The following is a 13,793-nucleotide window of genomic DNA, read 5'->3' as shown; positions in this document are numbered from 1 at the left end:
AGTGAAAGTCATTCCAGTGGAGTGTGTAAATTAAGAAAATGGCTAAGGATGATACATTGATAAACACCAACTTTGAGATGAGTGATAGAGGAACTCAAGCAGAAAGAGCAATAATGGGAAGAATTTTTTTTTTTTTTTTTTTGAGACGGAGTCTGGCTCTGTCGCCCGGGCTGGAGTGCAGTGGCCGGATCTCAGCTCACTGCAAGCTCCGCCCCCCGGGTTTACGCCATTCTCCTGCCTCAGCCTCCCGAGTAGCTGGGACTACAGGTGCCCGCCGCCTCGCCCGGCTAGTTTTTTGTATTTTTTAGTAGAGACGGGGTTTCACCGTGTTAGCCAGGATGGTCTCGATCTCCTGACCTCGTGATCCGCCCGTCTCGGCCTCCCAAAGTGCTGGGATTACAGGCTTGAGCCACCGCGCCCGGCCAAGAATTTTATTTTAATGCTGTGGGAAAGAGGATGCTTTGTTCCCACCAAGTTGAATATAGAAAAACAAATATCTACAAACTATGGGGATTGCATCTTGCTTTCACTTATTTATTGCTAAGTCATGCCTAACAGTACTAAGTTTCTCAAGTCTATAATTGGCAGGAAGAATTTTCTAAACCTAGTAGAGGTGATGATAGTACTGCCTTAGGACTTCTGTATTGTTTTAGGGATGGGATTTTATTCTAACTCACATTCTTACAAAAACTGAAAAGAGAATTTTTTCTTTTCCTACAACTGTTCTTGGATACTAAAATAAGTATTAAAAATGGGGAAGTGTTATTTCAAATCACCTTATAGTCAGGAAAAAAATCCAGAAAATTCTGACTTGAAAGAAGACAACTTTACATAGCAAAGTGGATGACTCAGACCTATTGATTGGAACTCATCAATAATGAACTAGAATGGGAATGAAAAACTACTTCTTCAGACCAGTGTTATGGAAAAGATCTTTTAAAATACAGCAATATTTTGAATGTGAGCCAAAAAGAACTAAGTCTAGCAAGCATTTCAAGATAATATTAGTGATGAATTGAGTTGGACAACAAAGTATTGATATTTCATTTCTACTTTGAAATTTCACATTTCACCTTTGGTGTCTCCACATAGTTGTACATCTCATAAGTCATGAAAGCGTAACCTTTAAGCACTCAAGTGCCTCTAATATACTACAGTATTATCCATTGCAGCTTGAGAAATAACTGTTTCAACTAATCTAGAGTTGCTTATACTGACTTTTAAGTGTTAACTGTTTTGGTAAGATTATGATATGTGATGTTAATATACATCTACATCTTTGCAGTTATTACTTTAGTTCTAGTAAAATCATATTCAGCAGAGTTGGACTAGTAGAATGAGCCTCTTGGTGGTTCATTCCTGCAGCATTTTTAATAAACATACATATCCTCAAACATTTTTAGGAAGAATTACAATATTTTAAAAGTATTTGCAAGGTTGTTTGGCACAATGTCTCTCTTTACAGGATAATTAATTTTTAGCTTTAATGTTAATAAAGAAGATACATTCATGTATCTGTATATATAACACTGCTATTAACCTTTCTTTTGAAACTTTCTCATGTAACTGCAATTACTTGATCATATTATGCCTTTATAGAAATGTGCTATAGATTCAAACATATGCCTTTGTCTTTTAAAGTCTATATTGTATATTAAGAAACATGCAGCAGAGTGAATTCATATTGATAAGTACTATCTTTTCAAAGCATTGGTAACTTCTAATGACATTTGGCAATATATGTAGATGTGCATAAAAATATAAATTCTTGCCGTCTGACATGGGTTTTTCTGGCTTTCTGTGCCTTAATCATTCAGTGTTTTACTCTTGGTCACCTAAACTTTCACCAATTGCATTTTGAGTTTTTTCCCAGTTGTGTTTTAACCAGTTTTTTTTTCTTTTTCTTTTTCTTTTTTTTCCATATTTCTATCATTCTGGCGTAGGGCACTTCTGATCTGCAATTGTTCTGTAATGTCTTAGAAAATTTTAAGTGATATCAAAAGCATGATATATGTATTTATTTTATTTAAGATACAGTTAGGTATTTTAAAATCAAAATCAATTGCCTAGAGTTTTAAAATGTTAAAAAAAAAAAAAAAAAGTAAACCAACATGCTGTGTGTAAACCTATTCTGTACTTACCTTACACACTGAATGTGTCCAGTCTTACTTCAATGCAACTCTAAGAGTTTCCGGAAGTGTAAATGTTAAGAAAAATGTTTAACTTTGTTGCACAGAAGTATTTGCAGATCAGCATTGCTGACTACCAAAAAACATATAGTAACATACAACGTCATCTGATTTTTAGTGGTGCTTCCATGTTGCTGCAGTTAAATTCTGTGCATCAAAATAATTGGCCTTTGTGTACTAGATGTGATTCAATTACATCTTGTTTTTATTGAAAATGTGCAAACTGAGTGAATCCTAATTTTTCCATATATTTTTATAGCCGTGGCTCTGATAACATCTCATTTGGCATCTTTTTTCTGTGTATTAGTCAGTTAGGAAAAAATTGCATCTTTAAGATGAAACCTTAAGTTCCAGTTTTTATGCAGAATGATTTAACTACTATAATTTCTTAATATTCATTTGTGGCAAAGATCACTTAATTTTCCCAGAGCTTTACTTCTCGGAAATATATTTTTTTCTCGTCTAACCTTGGCTTTTTCTTCAGCACAGTAATTACACATTTTAAGAAAAATCCCCAGTTGAGACACACATAGTTAAATCTCACTCGTGATGAAACATTTTAAAGAGCTTATTAAAATGTTTCTCAATATTCATATTTATGACATAATCACTATGTGATAATAGGAGAAATTATGAGTTTCACTAGTACCTCTTAACATGAACAAATTTATTAGAAGAGTTATCAGAAACTTTGATATTCTACTTAGTCCTACTCAGTATCCTTAGAAAATTATAGTTTTAGAAATGTACACGTTCATTTGCTATAGAATTATCTTAATTAGAAATTAAAAGTGAAACTATTTCTTTCCTGTGGCTCTAAATGAAAAATAAAACCCTTTGGGTTTTGGGTTTTTATTACTTTTTTGATATGTGTTTGACATATCTATGTTTGTTTTTAGAAAACATACTCTTGTTTGTAGAAAAATATATAGGCATCATGACATTTGTTAAATATTTAAACCATATTCCTTCAACATCCTAACAAAGGGATCTATTCACTAACGTTTCTGTATGTTGATTTATAACATTATTCTAGACAATGCGTTTTAAATTAAGTTTTGTAAAAAAAAAAAAAATCCTAAGTTTTCTCTTTTTAAGAATATTTGCTTGGGCTTCATCTAATTTTTACCTTATCCCCTAAAATTATGTCACCTGAACACATCCATTACATTTCTTACCTAGACTGAATAAAGCAGAAGTACCCAGATTATTAATATTTTTATTTATTTAAACGAGAGTATGCCATAGATTTTATTTTTAAATAGAACTATTCCTTGTCAGACAGCTAGAACATTGGATAATAACCCCCTGAATTCTACTAAAACTATGGAAAACATTCACCAGTTTGCTTGCAAATCAACTCTGCTGCATGCGTTCACAAGTTTCATAAAGATTGCATGCTTTCTGTTTTCAGTACAAATTGTATTTTTTTTTCACACCCATCCTTGCTTTTTATTTTTTAATTTTTGTTTCCCTTTTCTTGGTTGGATGCCTTTGTGTGTTTATTCCAAATCCCTGTCCAGTCCTGGAGTTTGAACTACGGAAAGCCAAGGAGACCATTCAGGCCCTCCGAGCCAACCTGACAAAGGCCGCAGGTGGTGTACATAAAACTTTTTTGAGACTTTTCAACTTTGACAATGTAGAAGTAGCAGAGATATTTTACAATGTAAAATAGTAAAATCGTATTTATGTTTTTTTCCACCAGAACATGAAGTTCCTTTACAGGAACGAAAAAATTACAAATCAAGTCCTGAAATTCAGGTGAGTGATGGAAGACAAATGTAAAATTGTCTTCCACATAAAATGGTAACATAAATATTGAAGGAGGAAAACTTATGATTTCCTGTTTGCCTCTTATTTTGCTTCCAGGAGCCAATCAAACCTCTTGAAAAGAGAGCTCTAAACTTCTTAGTCAATGAATTTTTATTGAAGAATAACTACAAGCTTACATCAATAACCTTTTCAGATGAAAACGATGATCAGGTAAAGTTACTTTTTATTTTTACAATAATTTTTTTGTTACACTTATAATTCACTTTCTCTTGTACATAGTTTCTTTTTTTTTTTTTTTTCTTGTAAGTTATTATATAGTAAAATTCTACAAGGCTAGTTACCAGAAACAGCAGTCTCTTGCCTATCTAGTCTATTAATTCTATTAGCTTACAGACTTTATTCTTTCCCTGTTGCTTTCTACATAAAGACTTTTCATTCTTTCTAGATTCCTTTTTACCACTCCTCAGGGACTATATGGTCCACTCATTTTTGCATATATTCATAAAGTATGCTTTTTAAAGACATATACTTGATAGTATAGGTTATTGTATACTTATAAATCCAGTTTAACTATAAACCTCCTCAATTGCACTGTAACAATTAAGATGTTAGATAAATATATGACAGTATTTAAGAGAGTGTATGGTAAATGAGAGTGAGAAAATCAGCTGTGTCTCTCTGAATAAGGGCCAAGTTTAGAACTTTATTATTATTATTATTATTTTCCTGATAAAATGTTTTAAGCAAAAAAGATGTCTTATTTTAGTATCATCTCTCAAATGGAATATTTTGACTTCTTAGTGCTAATGGATCGGTTTGAATCTTGTACTTTAAAAAAGTAAATGCCAGCAAATTTATTATGTAGGAATCTGAAGGCCATGATTTTAAGTCAAGATTATTCTGTTGGTTTGTAAAATCTCCTATAGATCCTTTAGCAAAAATAGAAATTTTCTTAGTAAGATAGTTCAGTTCTCTCCTCAGTTATTAGAATATATTTGGCAAAATTAAATGCAATAAGTATCTAGTTATTTTTTATTCAATGGTAGCATCACTGAACATGTGCTATGTAAGAGACATTAAACTAATATTTAACTAACATGAGTATTATGCAATGCTATACTATGGTTATAGTTTGGGATAATCGTGTTTTTTAAATGATCGACTAAACAGCGAATAGGAAAGATTTTGAATATGTGAGAAACATTGAGAGGTCAAAAAGAACACAGAAAAGGAGGAAAAGAGGAGCAAAAAATAGATGGAATACATAGAAAATAGATAATAAAATGGTTAGATTAAAACCTAGCTCTATCAGTATTCACTGTAAATGTAAATGATTAGTCCTTCTCGAATAAAAATCAGAAATTAGAGATGTCAACAATGCTCTCTCAATAATTAATAGAACGAGTCAACAGAAAATCATTTAGGATGTAGAAGACTTGTGCTACATTATCAACCAATTGGGCATAATTACAATTTATAAAATACTTCATCCTTCAACAGTGAATACATACTCTTTTTAAATTCAAATGGTTCACTTACAAAGGTAGACCATATTATGGGTTATAAAACAAGTCTTAAGATGGTGAAATTAAACTAGCAAGTAGTAACAAAGTTATTTCCAAATAACGCGTGAGTTAAAAAAGAAATTAAAAGGGAAATTATAAAGTATTTTGAACTGAGTGAAGATGAAAACAAAACATATCAAAATTTGTGGGATATAACTAAAATAGCACTTAGAGGGAAATTCATAGCACTAAATGTCTATACAAGAAAAGAAAACATTTCAAATCAGTGAAATCAAGTTCTGCCTTAAGAAACTAAAAAAAGAAAACCAAGTGAAACCCAAAGTAAGTAGAAGAAAGGAAATAATAAAGATGATAGCACAAGTCGATACAGGCAGCAGAAAACAATAGAGAAAAATTAAATAACAAACAAGTAGTCCTTTGAGAAGATCAATAAAATTGATAAATCTCTTGCCTAACTGATTAAGAAAAAAAGAGAAGATACAAATTACCAAAATCAACAATGAGCAAGGTTACATCACTACAGATTTTACTTATATTAAAAGAATAATAAAAGAATGTTATGAACAACTTTTCTTCTAAGAAGACAACTGCCAAAACACACTCAAGAAGAAATAGATTATTTGAAGGGCTTTATATTTATTAAAGAAATAAAATCTGTAGTTAAAAATAATCCTACAAAGAAAACTCCAGGTCTGGATGGCCTCAGTTGCGAATTTGACCAAACATTGAAGGAAGAAGTAATACAAACTCTTGCAGAAATTAAAGGTAAGGGAATATCTCCTGACTCATTCAATGAGACCAGCATACTTCTGACATCAAAACCAGAGAAAGACCCTGCAAACAAATAAAATTACAGACTCATTTCCTTTATGAATATAGATATAGAAATTATACATAACATTTTAGCAAATCAAATTAAACAAAATGTTAAAAGGACAATTCATTATGACCAAATGAGGTTTATCCCAGGAATATAAGGTTGAGTTCATATCCAAAAATCAGTCATCATAATTCATCATATTAAAAAGAAAATAATATAATCATCTGAGAAGATGCAGAAAAGGCATTTGACTCAATCCAATATCCATTCTCTTTTAAAACTTTAAAGAAATTAGAAATAGAGGGACATTTCCCCAACTGATAGAGGACGTTTATAGAAAGCCTATCACTAACATCATTCTTTTTTTTTCTTTTTTTTTAAATTATTATACTTAAAGTTCTAGGGTAGATGTGCACAACGTGCAGGTTTGATACATAGGTAAACATGTGCCATATTGGTTTGCTGCACCCATCACCTCGTCATTTACATTAGGCATTTCTCCTAACACTATCCCTCCCTCAGCTCCTCATGCCCCGACAGGCCCTAGTGTGTGATATTCCCTGCCACGTGTCCAAGTGATCTCATTGTTCAGTTCCCACCTATGAATGAAAACATGCAGTGCTTGATTTTCTGTGCTTGTGATAGTTTGCTGAGAATGATGATTTCCAGCTTTATCCATGTCCCTGCAAAGGACATGAACTCATCCTTTTTTTGACTGCATAGTATCCCACGCTAACATCATTCTTAATGATGAAAGATGAAGACAAAACAAGAACATTTATTCTCACTAGTTCTATTCAGCATCATACTGAAGATTCTAGCTAGTGCAATAAGGCAAGAAAAAGTAATTCAAGCACACATTTTGGAAAGGAAGAAATAACAGTCCTTATTCACCAATGACATAATCGTGTGTATAGAAAATCCGATAGACTCTCCAAAAAAGGTACAAAAACTAAGTGATTTTAGCAAGGTTGTAGGAAACAAGGTAAGTATACAAAAACCTATCGTATGTTATGTTAGCAACAACCAATTGGAAATCAAATTTTTTAAAATATCATGTTCAATAGTATTAAAAAATAGGAAATAACTTAGGAATAAATCTGACAGACAGCTTCTACACTGAAAACTACTTAACATGCTAAGATAAATTAAAGAGACTTAAATGAAGAGATATTGTGCTCATGGACCAGAAAACCCAACATTGTCAAGGTAACAATTTTGATTTGTATTTTCAGTGAAATCTGAATCTCACTTTTCACTGGCATTTTTGTGGAAAGTAATGAATTTTTTCTAAAATTCATATGAAAAGGAAACAGCGAAACAACTTTAATAAAGAAAAACAAATTTGGAAGACCTAAACTACCTGGCTTCAAGTCTTAAAAGATATTATAGTAAAGACAGTGTCATACTGGTATGTAGACAAATAAATTGATGAAACAGAATAGAGTCCAGAGATGGACTTACACATAGATGATCTGTTGAATTCTGACAAAATGCAAAATACTTTCCATGCGGAAAGGGTAGTCTTTTTTTTAACAAATGGTAATGGAACCATTTGCCCCAAAAAAAAAATAAACATCAAACCATACCATATATAAAAATTAACTCAAAATGGAGCATATACTTAAATATAGATCCTAAAAAGCTGTAAGGCTTCTAGAGGAAAACAGGGGAAAAAATCACTGCAGGCTTGGAAGATAGGTAAAAGATTTATTAGATATGACACAAAAAGCATGATGTTCTCTGTCAGATTTGCTCTCATCAAAATTAATAACTTCTGCTCTTTGGAAGCCACTTTTAAGTGAATGAGAAGACCGAGAGGGTGAAAATATTGCAAGTAACATATCTGATAAAGGAGTTATATCCAAAATTTATAAAGTACTCTCTAAACTTAATAATAGAAAATTAATCCATTTTTTAAAAGAATGGACAAAAAATTTAAACAGGTGCTTCACCAGGGAAGTTATATAGGTGGAAAATAAGCACGTGAAAAAGATTCTCAACATTCGTATTCATTAGAGAAATGCAAATTCAATCACACTGAGATACCACAACACATTAATTGGAATGTTTAGCTAAGACTGTATGAAGTTTTGGCAAGGATAATGGAGCCACTAGAAATTATTTCTAGTTCTAAGTTCAAGGTAGATACGTCTTAAATTTTGGATGAATGATAGATAAATGGACATTTGAATTATGTGTGATGTTCATTTAATAAGTTTTTTCTTTTTTTTAAGCTAAAAGTTGTTTAGTTCTTGTTGTGGGCCAAGCACTGTGTTAAGGCTTTTATATACATTTAATTTATCCTTACAAAAACACTAAGAGGTAATAAATATTTTACCCATTTTACAGATGACCAGTTTAAGCCTCCCTCAAATTAATTTGTAACAGTGATAGTGGAGAAAGATACAAATTCCATACTTCATGTGGTTTTCTCTAAAGCCCCCCACTTGTAATACTCATATCTGCCTCAGGTTTAGTCCTCAATAATAGCTATCTCATTATTCAAATAAACCATCAAAGGAATAAGAATATCACATTTAGAATGTTCAAATTAGTATGTCAATTTCTCATGGAGGTTCTCATAGGTTATAATATATCAAATTAGTACTAAATTCTGAGATAGTGGAGGAAGATAGAATGGTGAGAGAATGTATTTACATGCAGTTGATTACTCAGCAACTTTATAAAGCTCTTCTGAAGATCTTTGCCTATAGAATGCTTAAGTTGCTATGCTTTTTTCTACTTTTAATAAAACTGTGTTAGAGTTAATAAAACTGTTGAACATGTTTTAATACACAACAAATTGAAGAGTAGCTATTTGGATTCTGAAAATTGCCAGAAGCATTTTTAATAATATGAATTATATTCAAACATTTATAGCAAGAAGACATGCAGATTAAATTGTGTCCTTGCCCACTAGAGATTACACTAATGTATTAAGTTGGAGTAATAAAGGAAGAACAAAATTGATTTCTTTGAGTTTACTTATAACCTATAAATAATAGGTACAATTTATGTACTGAGACTTCCTTAATCTAGACATGTTTTATGATGTCATGCAAATATTTGAGCATGTTTTATGAGCTTAAAGTTAATATAAAACAAAGTAAAAGGAGTTTATATTTTTAAGAGATATAATAAAAAATTGTGTAACATTTTGATACCTAAGACAATTAAACCTATTTATCTAGAAGCTGAGGAAACTTACAAGAATAATATTGGATAGTGGAAAGTATAAAATAAATTTAAGAATGTTATTTACTAACTTGGAACATACACTTTGATATTATAACAAAATTATGATTATATTGGGTTTTCAATATATTCACAGAGGCTGACTGTGGTGGCTCACACCTGTAATCTCAACACTTTGGGAGGCCAAGGTGGGAGGATTGCTTAAAGCAAGGTGTTTGAGACCATCCTGGGCAACAAAGCAAGACCCCATCTCTACAAAAAAAAATGTTTCTTAATTGGTTCGGCATGGTGGCGGGTGTTTGTAGTTTCAGCTACTTGGAAGGCTGAGGTGGGAGGCTCACTTGAGCCCAGGAGTTTGAGGCTACAGTGAGCTGTCTATGATTGTGCCACTGTACTCCAGCCTGCATGACACAGCAGGACCCTGTCTAAAAAACAAAACAAAAACAAAAACAAGGTATTAGCAATAATAATATGAATTTCAAAAATGCAAGATAAAATTTCCTCGAAGATTTTTTTATGTTATCATTTTTTATCTTTTAGGATTTTGAATTATGGGATGATGTAGGATTAAACATTCCAAAACCTCCAGACTTATTGCAACTCTACCGAGATTTTGGAAATCATCAAGTGACTGGAAAAGATCTTGTAGATGTGGCCAGTGGAGTAGAAGAAGATGAATTAGAGGCCCTTACACCAATTATAAGCAACCTTCCTCCAACTCTTGAAACTCCCCAGCCTGCAGAGGTGAGAGATAGCAACTAATTAGTCAAGTCCACAAAAAGTATTTAAACTATGTAAAAGCATACAGTGAGATCTTGAGTTTCTGTTTTTCTCCTGTTTTGATTTTAGAACTCCATGTTAGTACAGAAATTAGAAGATAAAATTAGTTTGTTAAATAGTGAGAAGTGGTCATTGATGGAGCAAATCAGAAGACTTAAAAGGTGAGTACTTGATCATCATTCCTAAAAATCCTCTTAAGGTGTTTAAAGGTATTGGCAAGTTATGCAAATATAGGAAACAATATTCCAGTTGTAAGGCATAATGGCTTCACATTTTAATACTTCTGAAAGAAAGTTTTATAATTGTTTAATATATTTAAAATAGTAATAGGTATTTTTTCCCAAAACAAGTTACTAAATCAATATGGTGATCTTACAATCAATTGTGTCTTGACACTAAGAAATAAGATATTTTGATTTCTCCTTCATTAGTTGTACGTATTTCCCATTCATTATTCCGTTTAGTTCTTATAATAATTCTGTGGGTTTGAGGGAGTTATTCCCAGTTTGCAAATGAATAAAAGAAATTTAAGTGCCAATCAAAAGCAGGGTTTTTAAGGCCATTTTTATGCTTCATTCTTAAGTTTATAGCTACATTTTTAGGTATATGAAGCATCAGTGAATATTGCATAAAAAAGATTTATCATTTGCCAACCATTTGCTACTAATACTTTTAAATATACTTTTAAAACATTAAACCCATTATGAGATTTATGCTAGTTTTCAAAAATACAGTTGTCCTCTGGTGATTTCTCTTAATTTCTCTTTCTACAGTGAAATGGACTTCCTCAAAAATGAACACTTTGCCATCCCAGCAGTTTGTGACTCTGTTCAGCCTTCTTTGGATCAGTTGCCCCACAAAGACTCTGAGGACAGTGGACAGCATCCAGATGTAAATAGTTCAGACAAGGGGAAAAACACAGACATCCATCTTTCAATATCAGATGAAACTGATTCCACTATTCCTAAAGAGAATTCCCCAAATTCATTCCCCAGGAGAGAAAGAGAAGGAATGCCACCTTCTTCTCCATCAAGTAAAAACACAGTTCATTTTGATAAACCCAATAGGTTAGTATGCCTCCTATATTTTGAAATGCATCTTTCAGCTATTTAGTGTGTGTCAAATGGGAAGAGCTACTGTTTTTATTTAAACTGCTTTTTGTAGATCAAATATATGAATTTTTATATTTAACATGAACTTAACACATAGCAGAGTAGTTGTCACAAAAAAAGTCACAAAATTATTAGTTACTAAATTAAATTAAATCAAAAAGGAATTACCCATCAATGGGCTAGGTTCTATCTTAGCTAAGTACTTAAACCCGTAACTAATATGTTATTACTGTGTGCTACAAACACCCAGTGCTTTTTTCTGTATCCTTTAGTCATTATCAGACTCAGAGGAATATTTTGGTGCTGCATAGTTGCCTATGTTAAAGAAGGAATAATTTTTGCTCCTAGTTTTTTTTTTTTTTTTTTTGTCTGTGTCTGCCTCCATTACAAATATTACATCATTAGTATTCTTTTAATTCATATGTTTAATTTATTTTGGGTTACAGAATTCACAGATGACAAAAACCATGGTCCCTGTACTTTGTGATTATGTTTCTTAGTGGAGGGGACAAAATATAATTTTAAAACTCTTAGATTATAATTAAAAAATATTTTTAAGAAAGGAATATTACTGAGCTCTTTTTATATGTCACACAGAATTCTCAATGCTTTATGTATATTAACTCATTTAAGTCTTATGGTGCATTTTCAGCCACAAGGTCATACTTCATTTCCTATTAAATAGAGAGATGTTATGCCTACTATGAGCGTGTAATAGAAAAGCACAACTAATTTGCTTCAGACTTATAGGTCCTCATTATTACTAAGAAATATTGGATTTTTATTTAAGTAAAGCTTTTCACTCATGAACCACAACTTTTTCTGTGTATAGTAGGGGTGTGTGTGTGTGTGCATGTGTGTCTGTCTGTCTGTCTGTGTTGGTCACAGAATTGAAACAAACATGGCCCAAACCTCAAACCTTATAGTATGAGAGAGACAGACAACATAGAGAGAGCGATAACAGTAAGGTATGAAAAGCAGTATAACAAAATAAGTTCAGCTTGCTTTGGGAACATGTAATCAAGGCACTAACCTAGTCTTTAGAGCAGGAAGGCTTCATAGAAGTGTCATCCAAGATTTGAAAACTATGTAAGAGTTAACAAGCAAAGAGGTAAAAGAAAGAGTGTTCCCATGTGCACAAACAAGACAGTGCTTTAGGGGAACAAAGAAGGACTTAGTAAGGCTTAAGCAAATAATGCTAGTGAAAGGAAGGATAGAAGACAAAGTTGGAGAAATAAGCAAAGTCTAAGAAGTCATGTAAGCTTGCATTAATTCATTGTAGAGGTTGGGACATGATGGTATCTAAGCTTTAGAAAGGGTCCTCTGAGCTAGAGGTAATTGGAAGGTAGCAAGACTGGGAGCAAGGAAACTATACGGGTGTATGTTGGAAGAACCCAAGTAAGAAATGATGGAGGCCTGTTCTATATTGAAACATTGGTAATGGGAAGGGAAAGAAGTATATGGATCTGCAAGATTATTGGAATCTGCAAGATTATTAGAAGTTGAAAGACTGAATGGATTTGGGGTAAAAATAAAGGGAAGGAAGCCAGGGACGATGGCATTTGCCTCTAATCCCAGCTACTTAGGAGGCTGAGATGGAAGAATCGCTTGAGCCCAGGAGTTCTAGACAGCATGGGCAATACAGCAAGACCCCGTCTCAAAAAAAAGGATCAAGCCTGATTTGAGGTTTCTGACTTGGGCAAGTGGAAGGATTGTGGTTCCCCTCTGAGGGAATATGAGAGGAGCATAAAACAGCAAAAGGCTCAAGCTTTGGTACAGTACTCTGTATTCATAGAAATTACTGAGCGCCACTTTGTGGTGTATACTAAATAAGCTTTATTATCTAATTATTGATGTTAGCCTTTTCTTTGCAGATTTAACACATAAAGTACAACTCATAGTCATAATTTCATGAATAATACTACATAGAGACTGGTAGTGTTTTAGAAATATAATGTTTTAACCTCCTTTATTAAACATAAATAGGCTAATATTTTCAACTGCAAACAGAAACTTTCTTTAAAATGTATCATGAATATTGAATGAGCTGCGCCTCCATTTATCTTTAGACTTATTGTATGTGGTTTTCTAATATTCAGATTTATCATTAGCTATATATATCTGCAAAACTTTAATTCCTCTCAGCAATATACCAGGTCAACCTTTGTATCCACTTTACCTTTCTGTTTATCTTTTTGGGACCATGGAGAATTGGGGTTGGAGAAAGTCCTTATTTCCGATTTTCAAATCAGTTCTATAGTCATTGATCTACTATACCACTTTAGGTTTGATCCACTAACTGTAACTGCCATTTTTTCACATAACATCAAATTACTGCAAGAACACCAGTTACTATTGATTTTTTTTCTCCTAAATGACCTATATAAGTAAGTTT

The 13,793-nt window shown here is 32.5% G+C and overlaps 1 protein-coding gene across 1 annotated transcript in view; it reads left to right on the top strand.

The window, feature by feature from the left end:
• KIAA1468 (KIAA1468 ortholog) overlaps positions 1-13,793 on the top strand; it is a 123,470-nt gene that overhangs the window by 30,834 nt on the left and 78,843 nt on the right. The window contains exons 3-8 of the mRNA XM_011964392.1: positions 3,713-3,784; positions 3,895-3,950; positions 4,059-4,172; positions 10,047-10,250; positions 10,356-10,447; positions 11,060-11,353. Of these exons, the coding sequence (XP_011819782.1) occupies positions 3,713-3,784; positions 3,895-3,950; positions 4,059-4,172; positions 10,047-10,250; positions 10,356-10,447; positions 11,060-11,353 (832 nt within the window). The remainder of the gene's footprint in view (positions 1-3,712; positions 3,785-3,894; positions 3,951-4,058; positions 4,173-10,046; positions 10,251-10,355; positions 10,448-11,059; positions 11,354-13,793) is intronic.

This window comes from Mandrillus leucophaeus, unplaced genomic scaffold, assembly GCF_000951045.1.
Source record: "Mandrillus leucophaeus isolate KB7577 unplaced genomic scaffold, Mleu.le_1.0 Scaffold699, whole genome shotgun sequence".
NCBI lineage: Eukaryota > Metazoa > Chordata > Mammalia > Primates > Cercopithecidae > Mandrillus > Mandrillus leucophaeus.
This window is presented reverse-complemented; position numbering and strand designations above follow the sequence as displayed.